The sequence below is a fragment of the Ictidomys tridecemlineatus genome, chromosome 13 (genome assembly GCF_052094955.1).
Source record: "Ictidomys tridecemlineatus isolate mIctTri1 chromosome 13, mIctTri1.hap1, whole genome shotgun sequence".
In the NCBI taxonomy this organism is placed as follows: domain Eukaryota; kingdom Metazoa; phylum Chordata; class Mammalia; order Rodentia; family Sciuridae; genus Ictidomys; species Ictidomys tridecemlineatus.
In genome coordinates, this window is record NC_135489.1 from 10,679,086 (window position 1) to 10,699,668 (window position 20,583).

At 37.5% G+C, this 20,583-nt stretch overlaps 1 protein-coding gene across 2 annotated transcripts in view; it reads right to left on the reverse strand.

Moving 5' to 3' along the window:
• Positions 1–20,104, reverse strand: part of Cdh7 (cadherin 7) — a 128,332-nt gene extending 108,228 nt beyond the window's left edge. The window contains exons 1-2 of one of the 2 annotated variants that reach the window (XM_078029908.1): positions 19,382–20,104; positions 7,295–7,701 (exon numbers count right to left, since the gene is read on the reverse strand). In XM_078029908.1, coding sequence (XP_077886034.1) covers positions 7,295–7,504 — 210 coding nt within the window. In that variant the 5' untranslated portion in view covers positions 7,505–7,701; positions 19,382–20,104. Of the gene's footprint in view, positions 1–7,294; positions 7,702–18,562; positions 19,257–19,381 lie in introns of those variants that run through there. The other variant, XM_078029909.1, reaches the window with a different exon arrangement.
• Between the last annotated feature and the right edge of the window lie 479 nt (positions 20,105–20,583).

Sequence of the window (20,583 nt, forward strand, 5' to 3'; positions counted from 1 at the left end):
ATCTATTACCTATTTATCTTATTTAAAAAGTATCTATTACTTCATCTCTAATAAAAACACCTTTTTTCTTAACTCATAAAGCTTTCTGAAGATCTATTTAATATTGACAATGAAACAGAAATATCATAGACTCTGAAAAGGAATCACTAGAAGAAACTGTCATTACTAAATCTTTTCAACATGAAATGTAATTGTATTTGCTGTTCAGATTCAACTCTGTGAATATACTAAGTTTGAGACATTAGGTTGTATTATCTTCTGTTACTTCCTCTAACTTATAGAATCCTAAATGCCTATTATTCAATAAAATAAATAAAGTAAAATAAATAAATAAAATAAAAATGCCTATTATTTAATAATGCTTTATTTATAACTATAATGGTTACGTATTTGGGACCCAACATTACAATGCATTAAAGTTTTTATATGTTACAAATAATTGGGGGAAAGCTCTTCTTTTAAACTCTAGACCAGTAGAAAATGTTCTTGGAATCCTGGACTGTAAAGAATATTACTGTATAGTTCAGAAAAAATCAAAAACCAAATCAATTTTTCTGAGACATCCTACATTGATGTGCTTTAGAGAAAAGATATCAATTTATACAGAAAGTCATGGACATTCCTAACAACATTACAGATTTAAATTTGGCCCATGTTTCAGATGAACCCATTTCCCATCCTAAACCTGGACAAGAGACAGTTTTGAACCATCCTGTACTTCCATCAGGTTAAATGGTAGTGTTTATTCCCATATGTAAGGACAACTTGGGTGATTTTATACCCTTTTCAATATTTCAAAACCTCTAGATTATGCTTTTTACAGTGGAGAAAATTGGCAGACATCACCTTATCCAAGTGATCCAAGTCAACATTGTTACAAGTGAGTCAATAAACAGCATCTCTCCAAACCCCAGGGTGAGAAGGGAAGAGCAGTACTTCTGTAATATTCTTACCAGGAATACAGGTAAAATGTATTCATTAAGGAGACATAAGACAGATCCACACTGTGAGATATTCTAACAAATTACTCACCAAGAACTACAAGAAAAGACAAAAGAACTCTTCTAATTTCGAAAAGACTAAGGAGAAAAGACAATGAAAAGCTGTGATGTTGGTCTGGCTCCCAGCAGGAAAAGTATAATACTGGGACAACTGGAAAATTTGAATACAACCTACTGAGAAGTAAATAGCATTATACCAATGTCAATTTTCTAGTTTCAATTATTGCCATTGTCACATATGACTGTCAACATTTGGGGAACATAAATTTAGGAATAGTACTTTCCATTTTGTAAGTCTGAAGTCACTAAAATGAAATGTTTTAGAGTTTTACATATTTGATCTTCATTTGACAGATAAGAAAATCAAGACTCACCCTCCCAGAGCTCTGCTCAAAATAATGAGAAAACTGTAGCTGTAATCGAAGGGTTTCTATTAACTGACCACCCTGCAATATGAAGCTTTCCTGAGAGAAGTTTTAGAAGACTCTGCCCTACTTTTCTAAGAAGATAATCTCCCTCCCTTCCCCTCTCTTCCTCTCCCTCCCCACTTTTCCTTTGCTTTTATTCAAAGACTGTATATAAGAGATAAAAAGGAATCACAGAGGTAGACACCCTCAGGCTCACATTTGCTCAGAGACCCATGAGTGGATCCCTCTGTTTTTACCCACCTCACAGCTGTAGTTTAGCATCAAAATTTACTGCTCCTCTTTGCCCTCTGGTTGCCTGCTTGACTTATCAATTGGACTACAAATTCTATAAAAAGTATCTTTATTTCTAACTTTTCACTCTAGCACAAAATATCCATAAAGTAGCTATTTCACAATTATTTGAAGAAGAAAGGAATGAGGGAAAGTAGAAGAAAGAAAATACAAAGGCAGGTTTAACAGCATGCCAAGAATTTTTTTTTTATGAAATGTTAAGCATATTTATGCAAACTAGTATTTCTCCCTGGTAATGATCCTAAGATGTATAAATAATACAAATCATGCAAAGTGATGAAGACAAAAATTCTCTCTCAATATATTTCTTGCCTACATGTGCTTAAGCCAGCAAAGACTGGGCAACTGTCCAGCTGTTATCTAATTCTGTCATTTTCCTTGGGGAGTCACAAGGACTGCACCAGGTTCTCGGGCTCTGTATCATTGGGCCCTGCACATAAAACTTGTCAAAGCAATTCTACTTCACTTCTAGGGCAAATCCTAAGTCACCAGAACTGTTTATGTCTTGGTTTTATAGCTAAACATTTAACATCAATATAATGTACAAATATAATTGGTACATACTGGAATTTATTCTCTATTTTTGGAGCATATATATTAGCATCGACATGAAAAAGGGTAGTTTTTAAGTGACTTTTATCAACACAAATACAACTGGAAATTTAGAGCCTAATCTAAACTATCTAGCTTGGCTACAATTAGGCATATAACTCTAAGTTCCCCACTTCCTCCAAATTCTCTATGTGGCTCATTCTGATCAAGTCTTTGGGACTCATAATTTTTATTTGTAATTTAAGATAACACTGAATGTATTTAGCTATATTAAACTTGAAATGAGTATGGGTTTTTCATTTTAGAGGTACTATGTGACATATTCTATCTTCTATATGGAAATAAAGGAAACAAAACAAAAATCTTGAATTATTTGCTGGAGAAAATGCATTTAATATCTTACAGTTACACTGGACTATTCTAAGAGCTAAAAATAACTGCCAGAAAGTATGTCTAAAAAGCTGAACTTATTTGCATCCCACAGAGCTGATCCATGTCCAAATTCCTTTTGAAACCACCAGGAGTTCCACACTTCTATCAGCAAGCTAACAAGAAGGTAAGAACAAGGACCTTGGCAAATTAACTCAAGTTATAAAGATATTATGGGTGTGGGTTTTCTAGACTTTCCTTAAACACACATGCACACACAGCCTGGCTTTGTCTCCTCTTCAGATCTGATCTGACTGTAGGCAATACACATATTTGCAGGACACTTGTTTCATTTTGTTTGTTTGTTTTCCAACAGAATGCATAAAATGTAGATTTTATTATAACAAATTTGTTTTTCCCTAAGTAATTAATACTTGGGATTTATTATTTTCTTTTTGAGCATCTAATATAACATTTGCCAGCTAAGGAATCTAATCTGTAATTCAATTTTTTAACACAGCCTATTTTCATGATGAAGATTTCTTTTCCGGAACACTGAACACAGCTTCAGATATCAGGAGATAGAGAACCTCTTGGTGAGAGATACTGCTGGCTTGTAATGAAATGCATTGAAAACGCTCACCAACGTTTTCAGGCAAGCTTCGATTTAAAAGAAAGTAAACCCTGAACATTGCATTTCTGTGTATTTGATTTCTGCTGTAGTAATAGATATAAATTCTCCTTGAATGAGTAGGGAAGAAAGGGAAATAGAAAAAAAAAAGGCAAGAATGATATTAATGGGGAGGAAAGCAGACTGCAGAAGACGCACAGAGCACACATCTCAGTGAAAGTAATGGCCTCGGGCGCAGCCATGGGCTGGAAGCCCATTATGGTGAACAAAGATGAAAACTACTTCATACCTGGAACAGAGGCTGGGTGGTTTTGGAGATAGATAGTTGTGTCAGATGCTTAGGGGACGCTAAGTGAGAAATGCCAAGATGAGGGAAAGACTAGGATGGGAAAGGGCACACTCATGCAATGAGGTGGGTGGAAACTGTGGCCTCTTGGACTGCAAATAGCAGATCAGAGACAATGGACACACTCCCAGCCAGATAAGAGGCACCTTGGTTCCCTATCCCCAGGTAAAAACAGGAGAACAAGCAAGACAGTCATTAAGAATTGAGCAAATGGGGCTCTGCTGATCATTCTGTTTGAATGGGAACTTGTAAAACTCTTTCCTGTAGTCTGTACATTTAGGGTCAACAGTTTACCAGTCTATAGCGAAAGAAAGGGTGGAAGGCTAAAGGAAAGATCACATCATAGAGTCTAACTCAGTCCATAAGTCTCTGCCAAGGCTGGTTCTCACTTTGTATTTCTGGCCCCATTCAATGGATTGTTCTGCTTTGGGCTTGGGTTATCACGTGTCATGCCAACTCAGGACATTAGATAAAATAATAAACTCAAAATGCATATTGTGATCTCATTGACCTCAATACCTTAATGACCCAGCTTTATTAACTGTACAGTCATTTATCTGATCTTGTTTGCCACAATATTAATTGTCTCCAAATTTGAAGATCTAAAAATACACAAATAAATAAACACTTGATTACTGCATTCCTTAGCACAACCAAAACAGACCATTCTTCTAATTAGCTGGAATAAGTACAAATGCTACTTAATACCTCAAATCATGCCTGCATTCACTGAAGGGATCACACATTTAACAACTGACACATGACAGACTGAATTATCCGTAACTGTTAATTTATAATCAATATTTAGTAAAGTAGAAAATATAATATCTAGATTAGTTGGATGCATATTTCACATATTTTACTTCAGTTATTAAGTAACAACTGAATAGTAGATATGAACATCCTCACTTTAGAACTGAGGAAATTAAAATTCAGTAATATTAGGCAACTTAGGCAAAGTTATACAATAGTAGGAAGTGGCAGAGCCAGCAATAACACTTTATCAATTCAATTTACATTGTAAATATATGTAATGTCATCAAATTGAACTATAAGACATATAGTTGATATGTCTTATTAAAGTTAGTACTAACATCATCCAAAGCACCTAAATAGATAGATCTTGTCTGGATGACCAAGTGGGCGGCCATCTAATTAGCTTAGGTTAAATGTACATCAGTGGAAAGTACCACTTAGGTTTCCTCTTTAGTTTCCATGATGCTCTGCCTGGCTCCTGCTCCACATCTTGATCTACAATACTTAGTTTTCTGTCCTATAAACACTGGTCATAGCCACCACCTCCCTCAGCCAAACAAACAACAGAAACATACCCATTTTATATAAACAAGTGATCAGAGCTGTCCCTCTGATGATTCAGACCACCAACCTCAAAAGAACTCCTTTATTTTCTTAGCTTCTTCTTTTGGGATACTGTGTAAGTATTGCTCATACTTGCGTTAACGCTTCTAAAGTACTCAAGTTCTATGTCACCATTTCATAAGAAAATAGAAACTGTCACTGTAAGGCCCTGTATTCGTCTCACTGGTCTATAAAAGCTCTCTCCATCTCCAATTATTCTGTTCCCCTTTTTCTGCATTTTAGTCAATGAAGAAAATTGTTTTTATTTTGCCCATTTCCATCCTAAACATTTCACTGTGAATGGCAGTACTGAACTCCCCATACAAAGCATAAACACAATCCTAATTTTCTGTCAGATAAAATCTGTTAAGGTTGGGCTGGGGATGTGTCTCAAGTGGTAACGTGCTCGCCTGGCATGCAAGGGGCGCTGGGTTCGATCCTCAGCACCACATAAAATAAAATAAAGATGTTGTGTCCACCGAAAACTGAAAAAATAAATATAAATATTAAAAAAATTTTCTCTCTCTCTCTCTCTCTCTCTTTATAAAAAAAAATCTGTTAAGGCATCTTCTCTGATTACCTAACTAAAGAATCATACAATTTCTTTTTAAAAAATAACAAATGAATTGCTCCATAACTTCATGTACATTTGGAACTTAAACCAAGATGTTTATTAAATTGGCTTCTAGATATTATTTGGATATAAACACTCTGAATTATTATGCATAAATGCAAAATTTAAAAAGACACTTTAAAATTTTAAAAATTGTGTTGAGTTTTAAATGTTGGCCTAGCCCAAACAACTCCATTTAGACCAAATTAATGGACATACTTTTTCTGTTTTAAAATTTTTAAGTTGTCAAAAAACATGGCTTCATTCACCTAATAGCTACTGACACTTTATAAATGAGCTAAATATTTCAGATCTATCCATTGACGAAAGCTTGATGAATTGGTTAAATTCCATTAAAGTGAATGAGATTAAGATCTGGATTCTTTGTCAGTCACATGGCATTATAACTTCTCTCTCCTTTTAAATAATAAAATGAGTTAAAAGATAATAGAGTGAGGAAACTTAGCACATATACAATATAGATGACAGTGCCATTGATAAAGGAGAATGGATACAAAAAAAAAAGATAAGTGCATTTACACATGCTTTCATAGCATAGGAAAACGTTACTGCTGATCCTCAATAATCCTAATCCACAAACCTAGAAACCATTAATCTATTTAAATCCTTCTGCTTACAATGTGTACCAATCAGTATTGGTAATACAAAGGCACTGCAAGAAAAATTTGTGTGTGTGTGTGTGTGTGTGTGTGTGTGTGTGTATGTGCGCACGCACGCGCGCACGCATAAAATAAGGAATACCTTTAATTTTGTGGATGACCATCAATAAAAATATTTTAACCCTTTCTTAAGGTATACACAAGTGGAAAATAACCCAAAAAATAAATAACCAAGATTCCTCCTCAATCTTTTAAAGTTGAGAAATTGATTTATAGAAAAGTTCATCCATCATCTGTGCTTCCTTTTATGAGGAACAGAATCATATAACTGACAAAGTGAAGAGTAGAAACACAGAGGTATAGATTTCTTGCTGATATGCCCTACTTAGAAGCCTTTCATCAGTGCTAAACATCAAACTCAGAAATCTTGACAAACTTGAAAAGACTGGGAACTATGATCTGAGGATGCTTAGGGAAAGGTCATGCTCTCTTGGAGGGCTTTCCAGTTCAGTAGGTCCCCAAAGAAAAGTCTCCTACCTAAAATTAAGATGGAAGGAAGCTGTGGGGGAAAAAAATCCTAGAACCATGAAGACAAGATTATTAATGAAAATGGCCTTGAGTTGCTCATAATTTGGAGTAACTAGGTTTGATCATGGTACTTTTCAGTTTCTGAACTGCAGGTACCAGGAATTCGATAGAAGCATTAATGCAAGTATGTGCAATATTTACACAGTATCCCAAAAGAAGCAGCTAGAAAATCACTTGGCAAAAGAACACAGTGCTCTTCATTGAATACTGAATGTTCTTGTTCTGACATTGGCAATGAGTTTAGCATCAGGGTAAACCAGGCCTCTGGCACTCCTCATCTGTATTTAGGAACAGTGCATCAAACCTTAAATTATGGCTTCACTGAACTTAATAACCCTGATTACACCTCATAGTTGCTAATAACAAAATTTCATAAACTGTCTCATAAAAGTAATGATTTGTGTTGGCCTTTCCAAAATCAAAAAACTAGGAGTTATTACTCAAACCATAGCCATTGACAATAATCCTTTAAAATTTTGAAAGTTAGATACCCTACCTTTCCTACATAGAGAGGGTCCGAACCCATATACTCTTCCAGCACAAAGAACTGATTCCACACCCAGCTGCGCTTGGTCCTGGAGCGCCCTGATTGGAAGTAGGGTTTGGATCTTGACCTTGAGAGTTCTGCTTGACTCATCCCAGAAAAACACAGGAAAAGAGCTATGAGCTGCAGGAAATGGCAGAACTCCACTTTACCCAACTTCATCTTTTTTTTTTTCTTTCTTTTTCCTGTGTAAGAAAAAAACCTTGACAAGAGAAGAGGCACAGTTCCAGTTGGCTTAGGAGCTCTTGCCTCCGGCAGGGTGTCAGCTGGGAGTCCAGAGATAATAATTTGTAGAGTGTTGGATTGGAAGAGGTCACCGCTGCTGAAAAGTCTTTGCCAAGGAATGGTGTAATAGGTACCTGTCGGGACAAAGAGAAGAGTCTGTGTCAAAACCAAGAGACATTGAACTTTCATTCACTAACTCAATATTGAAGTCCCATGATATTATCATGTGTAGAATATTAAAATATTAACTGGATGCTTAGAAAATTATTATAACTCTTGCCATATCTGTCACATAAATATTGCTGATGCAGAATTATCTTCATTCCAAAACGCGACCTTAAAATTTCATGTTTATTCTAGGGCATTTTACTTGAGCATATGGTTTAATTTACACAAATGTAGCAGCAGCAGCATTTTAGAAATCATTTTAATATTAGCCTTTTCTTCTTTTTCTTCTTCTTCTTTTTTTTTTCTAATACTGCAGTCAGTTTCAGTATTAGAATGTGAAAGCAAAGAGGCTCAGAGCAGGGATCTAACCAAATGGGAAGGACATATGCTGGTTTAAACCTCTCAGTGAAACTGTAAAGAGAAATAAAGGAAGACGAGGTGATTCGAAACTGGTTGATTGATTCTGAGTCACAGAACACCAGCTGTTTTGATGTGTTCTGATTTGATTGTGATCAGCTGAAAAACTCAGCCGTTTCCATTTTCCACCCTCAGACCCATTGTCATGTATGCTGCAGAGCATATGAAGTCAGGCGGCCTCACTGTAGTCATCTGCAATTATACACATATTTATTGAACATTGGGCAGCATGCTACGTGCACAGTAGGGCCTTCTCCATAATCATTTATGGATCTTATTGTATTCATCAATGGATGTTTTAGAAAACCCAACTGGACTGTGAGACCCATCCATCACTGCCTTGCACCCAGAAGGTTCCACAGTGGGGCCTGGAAAAGTCTGTTTATTCTGATGTATACGAATTACAGTCACAGAATTCTGATTATGTGAGGGACACAAAATCACTTATAAACTTCCATACATTCCCTCAAAATACAACACACTTTATTTATTTATTGTATACTGCAAAATAGCTGGAAGAGAGGGTTTTGAATATTCTAAATACAAAGGAATGATAAAAGTTTAAGTTGGTACTATGTTAATCATGATAATTCCATCATTACACAAATTAAATCATTATGTTTCACCTTGGTTTGTGAACTCATTTTACTTTCTAAAAATAAGTCCACAGTGAGGTGATTAAAGCAAAGGAATATCATGTGTGTGTGTGTGTGTGTGTGTGTGTGTGTGTGTGTGTGCACGCACACACATAGGCATGCATGGTTTGAGAGAGAAAATACAGTCTTAAGAAAATGAAGCCAACAGGGTGCAGTGGCACATAACTACAATCACATAAAATAGGAAGGCTGAGGCAAGAGGACTGCAAATTCGAGGCCAGCCTCAATAACTTAGCAAGGCTCTCATCAGATTAGTGAGACACTGTCTTAAAACAAAACAATCAAAAGGGATGGAGATGTAGCTCAATGGTAAACTGCCATTGGGTTCAATCCCCAGTAGCCCTTCTTCCCCATTAAAAAAAAAAATGAATATGAAGCCAAAAGGTATCTTCCTCTTACAGCAGAGAACAGCCTACCCTAACACTGTAAGTTTTCCACAGCTCAACCTCACTTCCTTGTAACTTCACTGTTACTCAGTGAACAAATAATTCTGGTAGTCTGCTTAACAAAATCCTGCATATAGAAGAAATGTGAAAGAAAAAAATATATATACACACATTTATTAAATATGTTAAATAGTCCACACAAGTGGAAGAAACAGACTGCATTGGCTTTGCACTCCATGAAAATGAACACATACATTTACAGGTATGGAAAGTGAAGGGGAGAAGCGGACAGAGAGGATTGAATAATAGGTACAAAATGCAGTCAGGGAAGATTATATTCTGGCACCCAACCACAGTAGAATGACTCTACTTAATAATTTATTGTATAATGCAAAATAGCTGGAAGAGAAGGCTTTGAGTATTCTAAATACAAAGGAATGATAAAAATTTAAGGTGATAATATGTTAATCATGGTAATTCCATCATGACACAATGTACACATGCATGCAAATATCTGGCTGTACTTCATGAATATGTACAGTTATTATGCATCAGGTAAAAAATTTTAAGAGAGAATAAAAAGAAGTTGTTCTTTATAGAAATGATTCTAAAAGTGCTGGCTGTTCTAGAATTAGAATTATAAAGAACAAGTAACTTGGGGTCATGCCTGAAGGGCGCTTCACAGGTCCTTAATTAAGTTGGAAGCTAATAATGGGGAAGTCTGAGAAATAGGCTGGGCCTATTACAGAAGACAAGCAGGCAATTAAGCTAGGAACCTGTACAGTAGCATATGGATTAGTCCAGTGGTGGGACAGGAGTCCTGTCTCATGCCATGTGGTGGTGTGGCTGTCAGCATGGGTAGGGTAAGTTTATGTAGCTCCTTTCATCATATGGCAAGCCAGGCTCTTGGAGATGAGGACAAAGTGTTCAGAATTGTGATTAGAGGACTGGGATGAGCTAAAAAAAAATGACAGCCACATATAGTTCCAGTTTTACCACTTTCATTTCAGTTAAAAATAATGACATAAATGCTTTGGTTCCTAAGATTTGTAAAAATGCAATATGCCAAACTATATGACCTAGGCTACTGTATGGATCAATAGACTTCGTACCATTTCTCATTGTGTACATGTATCTAATAAAACAACTAAACAGCAAATAAGCTTTTGGAATTCAAAATTGGGGATGGTCGTATGATCACGTATTGATGCAGACTTTTTATTTGCACCAGGTGGAGATTCAATTTCTGAGTCTGTAATGTCTCAACTATGCTACAATCTTGGATAAGAAAAGTTCCAAGAAGTGAAATTCCAGGATGAAACCTCAAGCCTGTCCCCTTGGAAATAAAATGATGACGTCTACCTCACAGGATTAAACAAGAATGCCTGGAACACCCCACAGGGCTTGGCACATCCCAAGGCAGTTGAACAGAGTTGTTGAGATTATTACTCTCATCGTATTTCTCAACTTCTATCTGGTTAGGATAAAATTAAAGTTGGTTTGTTAAGTGAAGCTGGGCTTTGTGCTAATGTTATCAATAAAATATTTTAGAAAATTCTTATTGTAAATGAAAACATTCTTGAAAGATAGATCTATTTGATGCCAGAGAATTATATGTTTATGAATTTAAAGACCCACATGGATACACAGAGGGGCACCAAAATATTTTTAAAAACAGTATGACTCTTCCTTAGAGGCATGTCCTGTGTAATTTATTTTTGGTACACAAAGTATCTGAATTGGAAAAGTTTGTTTGAGTTCCCTTATCGCATCCACTGATGGGAAACCAAAGAGAAACCTGGGGCACGGGATAAGACCATAGGGGTCTTCATCCTATAACCTTGATCACTAGCTAACCATGACCTTGGAACCCTCTGGGATTTCATTTTCCACATTTACAAAACCACAGAGCTGTAATAAATCATCTTATGAATTCTGGATTTTTTTCCATGTCATACTTCTGGGATTTTTACAATTATATAAAACCGACTTTGTTGGCTCTCTTAAAGCTGCGATGAAGTGCGTATTGCTAATAATTAAGGGTAGAGAAGTTCAAGAATGCGATAGGAATGTAAAAGAGGAGTTTGGCCTGCCTGTGAAATGTAGCAGACTCTTTATTAAGAGATGTTTAATTTACTTTTCTTGCCTCATGAAGATTATTTCTCTTCCATATAACAGGACTGTAGATACGTCAAATTAATTAGGATGTATAAAATGAAAGGAGTTGCAGAAAGTGCCATGGGTGACAACTTTTGAGATGATAATTTTGAAGGGGAGATAACTGAGAATCCTGTATTATGCCATTTACATCCTTCAACTAGGATGAACATGAACCTCCATGAACAGATGCACCAACTCTACCTTTGTATCTATAGCACCTAGAAAAAAGGTAGGCTCTTAATTGACATTTAGGAAATATTTGAAATATATTTGTATTCATTATGATCTACTACCCTTAAATGGAAAATTAGCCACATCATAAATCAATGTATTAATTCCTTTGAAACTCTACCACGCTTATGACTCACAAATAATTTGAAAATAGTCCTATTGAACTTCTCTGTAGCATTTGAAGGAAGTATTTGCCAGGTTTATGAGCCAAAGTTTCTTCATTTTGCTTCATGTTCTACAAGATTGTATCAGGAATTTTTAAATAACTCTATGTACATGATTAAAAAACAAACAAACCAAAAAAAAAAAAAAAACCACTTCTCTCATGAGGCAGATAAATACCTCTGTGATACCCTTTGCTTTGGGGAACTAGAAAATGTATCTGTACAATTGTGATACGCAGTGAGTGCATCTGATAACATGTTCACCAATATTTGTGGTAGTTACCAACTCTGCCTAGAATGTACACCCCACTCAGTATGGTAACAATCGTCTGGCCTCAGGAGGGCTGTCCTCTTCACTCTTCCTCACACCCCTGATTCCTTTTAAATAACCTCTGATTCTCAAGGTAAAGGCCAGTAGAACAGGTCAACCCAACTCATCCTTCCTTGAGCTGGGTAATCACATAAGGAAAGCCCTGAAGAATTATTAAAACCTTCACATTCTTTGTGTGTGGTTGTTAACCAGAAGTAGCTAAAACTTGAACTTGAATTTTCCTCATGTGTTGCATAACCTTTCCAAACAGGTTTCCTATCCCTTTATAGATGCCAACATACATAAGAGACCATAAAAACATTGTTTTACTTGTAAATGAATTGTGGCCACAGAGCCAGTCACAATCAGCAGTATTGCACAATGGGTTAAATATTCCCTCACAAATCCATGTTATAAAGACAAAGCACTGCATCTGGCCTTGGACTTCAACAGGAGCTCATCTCCTCCCTTTCTTCTGTGCCTGAGCTTCACATAGAGGAGTTAATAATAGGAGACACATCAGAAATGGCAGAGTCCCCTGTGCTGTGCTGTGTTGTGTTTGCCATCACTATAGGAAGGTTTAGCAGAATGACCTGCAGGAGATATGGATGCTAACCTCCTCACCATGGCTAGTTCAGAAAAAAATTTGCAAAAGTATGTGTTGGTATACAGCTGAGGTAACTCCCCCTGATCTCTGTCAACTTCTGGACAGTTACAAATGGTGAGCATTGGAACCCTGGGAAGACAGAGAAGAAAAATTGGTTATATCTGAACAGAGAACTGAATAGGGGTCAACCAAAGATGTTTGCAAGAGTACTGGTGAGGGATACTGGACTAAAGACTAACCTAACATAAAAAATGATCAAAGGAAGATTTAAAATGATTTTTTTTTGCTGTGACATTATAAGGCTAAGACTTGTACTTTTTAAATTTATAATATCTTCCAGATTTTTTCCAAATTAAAATTAAATGAAAACCAGTGCAAGTAATCCTGTGAACAGCAAAACACACCTTAATCTAGCAGCATACAAAACAGAACCTTAAACAGGAGATTTTAAGTGAACTGAAGTAAAAAGAAAACCAGAAAGTAGTAAGAATTAGGCATTATTTGCTAAATCAACATCATTTATCTGAGATAAAATCACTTATCATACTACCACTTTGTTTCAATTATTTTTGTTCAACAAAGTAGCAAAGAGTAATTTTAAATTATTTATTATTCATTTAACTTTAATAGGTAATATTATTTATCAAAATAAAAATCAGTTTTAGAGAATTTTTCTGAATTTTCTAGTTCCCTAAATATGTCTATGAAACCTCTTTTAAAAATCATATCAAGTCATCATCATTCTCTTAATTAAGTGCTTTTTCAAATTTAAAAGGAATGACTGAAAGTTTCTTAGTTACAAAAAGAAAATTTTATGCATCAGCATATCAACTGTTAATCAGCTGAAGTGCAAATCTTCCAGAACCTGTTCTATCTAAATTAAAGTCAGCATGATAAAAAAATGACAATAGTATAAATGTATCACATTCAGCCACTACATATTAACACATAGCCAAAGGAGTAGTTTTTAAAACATGCCTAATTGACAATTAATTTTCATATGCTAGACTGCTTTTTAAAAAGGCACACAGTGGTATATGCTATCTAGACATAATCTGTGTTATAATATATAACTACTAATTATGTTAAAAGGGTGGTATATTACTATTTTTGATTTTGTGACACTATAGTTGGGATATTTTTATTTCAATTCACTCTAAATATGTAATGCCTTATCACAATTGAAAACCTTATACCCTCCAAGTTTCTCTAAATTCTAGACAAGAAGCTGCCTGAATATCACATCAGATGTAGATATAAAACTGCTTAAGATACACTTAGAGTATACCACACTAACACATAGCTTAGTTTCCATTGGTAATATTGATTTAAAGAAGTTATATCTTCCTTTTAAAAATGCTTACAGTTCACAATTAGTTGGAATGTCCAAAAACAAATTTAACAATCTGCATTTTCTAGGAAAGCAATTGCAGGAATGACATTTGAGGGCTGTCAGTGTATTCAACAGAAGAAGCCATGAGAATCAGAAAAATCCATAGTAGCTGACTGCTGAACACTTGCAGAACCTAACTGATACTCTCAGAGATATTTTGTTGGCTCAGTTATGAGATACACTAGTACAAGAAACCATGGTCATAAAAATAACCACAAAATGGGGGAAAAAATCTCGTTGTTGGCCTATTGGGAAGAAACTGTCATTTCCAAGACTGCATTAAGGTTAAACAACATTTCAACAAGCAGCATGGTATTAACGAATCTGTGTGAAGGGTGAACAACACATTTGTGTAAAGATGGAAGTGATCTATTCCTCAGCAGAGTTTAGAGGGCACTTTGCAAAATGTTATCATTACCTGAGAGTAACCTTCTCACTAGTTCTTGGTATGGTCTAAGAAAAGTCTTTACCTTTTTCAATATTCCTTGGGTATTCAGTGCCTCTACCTAAATTCAGCAAAGAGATTGTCTCTTAGTTCAATCTAATGTCTTCTTTAAAGAACTTCTTTTGCCTTTGTTTCCCCTGGGCAGCAGCAACCTGTGACCACTGAAGTCCTCACTGTGAATAATCTCTCGGAAAAGCAGAGTAGGGTGCTTTGAAGAATTGATGCTCCTCAATTGATTTTGCTTTCACATACTCTACTAGAACTACTTAAAAATTTTGGAAACGCCAAAATGATATATTCTAATCTCCTTCTATGCATGACAGGATATGTCATATTTCAATTCTGGAGAAGACTGGACCAGAACAAGGAGACTTTTAAGAACTGTACCCACACTTTATTTCCAACTATGACATTACAAGCCAAGCTATTAAAGATATTGTCTATGAAATAGGTAAAGAGAACTCTGAAGAATGAAATAGTTTGATTCCCATAAATGTTCATGTTAGAGAAAACACACAAAGAACAGCTCACTTCTGCTGCTATGTTTGAACATTTGTGAAATGAAACAAAAGATGAATAAAAAATTTAAGTGGAGAAAGACTTTATTAAAAACCTAATCTGTCCCCTTCCTTCTTTAAAAGAAAAAAAAAAGAAAAGAAATCTGCAGAATTCTAATGGTATGTCCAAGGTCACACAGTGAGTTACTGATGCAGTTGATCAATAGTTGGATGCAATAAGTGAAGTGTTAAAAGTTACTTATTCTGGTAATGGATCGCTTTTCCATGTGTGAGGTTTAGATTGTATCATCTTTTCCCCAAACCAAGAAAAGTAGATGTGATATTTGAATTTTTAGAAGACCATGAGTTTTAATTTTCAAAGTAGGAGCTCATCATGATTCTACTCAAGAGGACAAGGAGTTCAGAGTAAAAATAAAGAGTAGAAAGATCTACTATCTAGGGACTTATTTTTCCTTTTATTACAAAAATTGGAGAATGAGCAGTATCCAAATTTAAAATTGCCTACTCCATTCTGATTTACACTGTCAATTGAAAAATAACTTGCAACTACATATGACCCCAAGAAGTTAACTATTTCCACTGAAAGTTAAACAGTATCCCAGTGAATGTTTCAGAAATAGGTCAACTAAAGAAAATATCTGAGAATATACAGTGGATTTCTAGGGCCATTTTGTTCAACAAAATAGTAACTATCCTACCATTTGTGCTATTTGGGTTGGTACTATAAATCCTAACTTTTGAGATGATTGCCTCTACCTATTATTGTCCTTATAATTGTTCTAGATTTAATTTTGCCACCTTCAGTTTCTAGCATAGCAATATACTACTATTTAATCTATGGCATCTGCATAACATTTAAAGATTTCATTACTTCAGTTGTTTTTATTGTTTTTGTTATTTTTGTGGCACTGAGGATAGAACCCAAGGCCTCACACATGCTGGGAAAATATTTAATAATTTTAATGCTGATGAAAAGCCCTCTCCTTTGTACTTAAAATGTTTAATTTTTTACATTTTAATTAGTGAGACTTGGGACTCTCTGTGATGTGTGACTTCTCATGTAAAGAAACTGTGATCAAAATCATTAGCTCCCTGGGCCAGATAACATTACAACCACAGACCACAACCTCCCATAGTTAACTGGCCTAAACATGCAGGCAGGGGCCCTGGAAATGAACCACATAGCCTGTTGTGTGCATCTGGTTACAAACATGGAAAGAAAACTTCTCTGCCTGGATCACAGATCAATATCAACCAAGAACAAACAACCTCTGCCATGAGTGAAGAAGACAGTAGAGAAAAAACAAAAGAGGAAGGGAACATTGTTTTACCATTAAATGTAAATTGTGAAGTAAACAAAGTGACAAAGAGCAATACTAAATTATTCATATAACAGCAAAATGGCAAAATTGTATTTAAAGGGCTTTTTCTGTATACTTTGCTCTTTCAAGAACTCTTAGCTGTATCCATTTTAAATTTTAATTTGCCCTCATATTTACCTTGTGTCAGGTGTGATTTATGTGAGTCAATAAAAGGCATCATGTTTCAATAAACACTATGCAAAATAGCAGAAAATAAATTCTACCAGAATGAAAATCTATACTATTATCTGAAATGAATGTATGGACAGATGTCTGCATATTCATTTGCACTGGTAATTTTATCAGAGAGGAGGTTTGCAGAATGATGAGGGGAAGTGTTTGCAGGGGTATCTTTCTGCAGAACCAGCAAATTCCCAGAGGAGGCACTCGTGTATTGCTGGTTATAGCTAAATCTGCTTTGCTTGTCAGAGGCTGGGAGATGGTCACACACAGGACTATCCGGTCACATGTCTTCTTTCCTTGTCCTTAGCTCCCCTTTATCATCCCATGAAGAGAGATCTGATTCCTTCATCCAATGAAGAAAAGCTTTCACCACAGTCCCTCTGCGATTAACTAATGCAAGCTAGTCATTTCGAAGTTTCTGAAACTCCCAAATTAAGCTAAGCCTTTGAAGCCTTCAAATCAAGTAAAAACATTTTTTTCTGATAAGAGAACCATGATGTGATATAAGCTGTTAAAGCAAGAAGTATAGAACATTGCGAAATTCAGGAAGATAGGAATCATTCAGCAATAAATATTCACAACACTGAACAATTTATGGGCTTAGTACTTTACAAAGAATTTCCAAAAGGTTTGATAGTCTTTAACTCAACACAAAGATGTATTCACTTCTTTATATCTGAATGCATTCTGAGAAGTTTATAGCAGATTTGCCATTAAAAGCCCAAAAATGCTGAATAATGGGGAGACTGGCAAAGAAATCATGCCTAAGAAGAGACAGTGGTTTGATTTTTTAACCAAGGAAGGCTGAACAGTGGCCAAGTCAGCATGCTCCCAACCCTCTGATCCTCATTGGATATTAAAATCTAGAGTCAATTCAAGGGTAAATTGCAGTAATATAGGTGCTTTACAAGAACCTTTTTATAAGAAAGGGAAAAGCTCTGTGCTATTAAATCAATAAAAGTAGACTTAAGAAGAGTTGTGAGTCTGTCAACTGATTGTTAACACAATTCTAATGACCTATTGCAGTCCTTAATTACAATAATATCTCACGTTGTAAATGCACAATGCCCTTTTATTAAAGCTGCAAACCTTAATGGTTTTTAACAGGGTGATGGGCTGTTCTACTGATTATTGTTTTCTTTATTTTTCTTTCCACAGGCAGACTTTCAGCTAGCTCTGCCAGATAAAACTATTAACAGTGAATACCACCTAATTGCCTCCAGCAACCAGTCCATATTAAATAGTAACATATAAGCAAGACTTCTATAAAGTTGCCTGCTTGACTACCTGCCTTCATGCCTTCCCAGTTTAATTCATACTTTTCCAAATAGAACTAGAAATAAAGAAAATGAATCTTAGTGAATTTCTCCTTTACATAGAGAAACAAGAAAAGAGCTTTGGTCAACACAAGTCAAACTAGTTCTTTCAGAAAGAAATGATTTTGATGAGTTACTGAAAGCAACTATTTTTTTTTCCTTAACTCTTTTTTACTCCTTAACAACCTGTATTTATAAAGATATGCTTAAAATTATTTTGATACTGCTGGCAGTATGTCTATGAAAACTTTCCTTTAAAAGAAAAAGGTTGCCACTGATCCTAAACTCTTGATATAAGTTTAGATATATACTGCTGTTTATCTGTTAATATTTTTAAAATGCATATAATGCACAGTGTCACTTAGCAGGGGCCATATATTGATGATACATTTTCTTTTTCCTTTAATATAAAGTTGTGTTCATCTACTTCTGTATGAAAATAATCTGGACACCTGTCTGGTTACAGAAATAATGAAAGGCAGAATCTTCCTTATAGAAACTACCCTTAATAAATGAACTAATAAAGACAAAATATTTCTTGGAAAATAAAACAGCTTTTAAGAATATCCATGTTTCAGGATGCATATCTCCAAAATCTTGAGACACTCAATCCTTGATGGTTTCTCAACAATTCCTCATTCTCCCAGTACTAGGTGAACTCATTACTAGTCTTTACTCACCTGAACTATGACATCTAAGAAATCCGTAGTGGTTAACGATCTAAGGCATGAAGAAATACAGAACAAAGGTCCTTTTGCATTAATCCACACTGGAGGGTTGAATACCAACAACTAGCCGCCGTGAACCATGTGCACCCATGAAGAAATCCACCATGCATTCAGAGAAGCAGGGCACCCTTTTCCCAGCGCACACCTAAGGCACAGCCAGGCATAAGGGAAGCTGGATGCGAAGCCAAGGCAAAACCTGCAGATGCACCATATCAGCAGAATACTAATTACAGGAAAAAGCAAAGCAACCTTAGGTGAGTTCCACCTTCACAAAAAGCAGAAGGTGTCTAGCGCAGATGGTTCAAAGGACTCCTGAAATCGAAGGCACACACCCCCTTCCAGCCTCAGACCTCTGCAGAATCTGGCGGCATAAGCAGCGCGGAGTTGTGCCCCCATCAATCCGAGGTCAAGGGAGAGGCCCGTTTGGGTTCCTCTTTGAGGACAGCGGTCCAGACTGCCTGCGTTTGCCTCTGCGTCCGGAGAGTGACGGGATTTGCTATTACCCTGAACTACTTCTCGCGTCGCACCTGGTGTCTGTCAACAACGCTTTCAAGGCCGAGCGCCCCCAGTTCGGTCCACACGCCTGTCCTGCCTTGCAGAACAGCGTCTCACGGCAACACGCAGTAACTTGGGAACGCCAGGGAAAACTCCATATGGATGCCCCCGCCCGCTTTCTGCTCACTGATTAGTCCCGCTTCTAAACGCTCACAGCAAAGGCGCATATATGCCCAGAGGCGCCTCTCCCAGCCCCTGACAGGCAATCGCACTCACCTGGGGCCTCGCTGACCTCCCGGCGGCGTCAGGCGCCAGGAACCTGGGCGTTTGCATCCGAAAGGACACGCGCTCGGTGGCCCGGCGCCCGCGGGCGCTTCGGGACCCAGTGCGCGCAGCTCGGCGCGCGGGGCAGACCCGAGCCACCCGTTTGGCACCTGCACGGGCCGCACCGGCACAGGCTCTTCCTCCAATCACAGGCCACTCCGCAGGGCGCGGGGACCCTGCCCCGGCCTCGGGTTCCCGGGTGCGTCTGCCTCAGCCGGTTGCGAGCCGCCCCGCGGGTTGTTAGCCCAGGCGGCTCAGACTCCAGGTCCGGAACCAACACGGGAGCGCGCGTCCCTGGAGAGGGCGAGAGGGCAGCGCGGGAGAGGAGAGAGCGCGCGGGACCCAGGCCGGGAGGGGAGCGGAAGAGGGTGATGCTGATCCAGTCGGGCGCCGGCTGTCAGAACAGTCCGAGGCCGGCTCGGGGAGCCACTGAGACTTCAGTACCTCCTGGAGACCCAGTGAGGGCTGTTGGCAAAGAAGGCGAAGAGGAAGCCAGCCGCTCAGCCGGCACGCGCGCGCACACACACACTCACACACACACACGCGCGCACACACGGGCACCCTCCTCCACCTCCCTCCCGACAGATCCGTACAGATGGATTCCTTCGCAGGAAAATAAAGAAGAGGGATGAAAGTAGGAGGGGCTGAAGTCCATCCATCTCTCCGCGAATTATTTGCATCTGAAAACACGAAGCTGGAGAGAGTTTTGAGAATTTTTTTCAAGCTTCATCCCTCCCACTCCGCTTTGCCTGTCGTGGAAGCCCTTGATCAATTGAGCTCCCGAGGCATGAAGGCAAAGTCATAAAACTAATCAGAACTTACAGTTTTCTTGCTTGATAGTTTTGCCCTTTCAATCTCTTCGGACTGCCCTAGTTCTACTTTCTTTACTTGCGGAAAATGTCCTTCCCTGCTGGGCTCTCTAATGCAAAACTTGCAAGATGTATGATTTACACCCAGGGTGGGACAGAGGACCCGCGTGAGGCCGGGAAAGAAAGAAGAGTGCCTGATATTTTATTTACAATGCGCCGCGGCCAGTTGAGTAGAGCAGGCTTTGTTTTCCCCTGCTCTGGCACTTGGTTTAACCCCACGACTAGGTGTTCTGTCACAGGGGCTGGAAAGGTGAATAGATCATTTCCAAGTATGTTCGTTTTCAT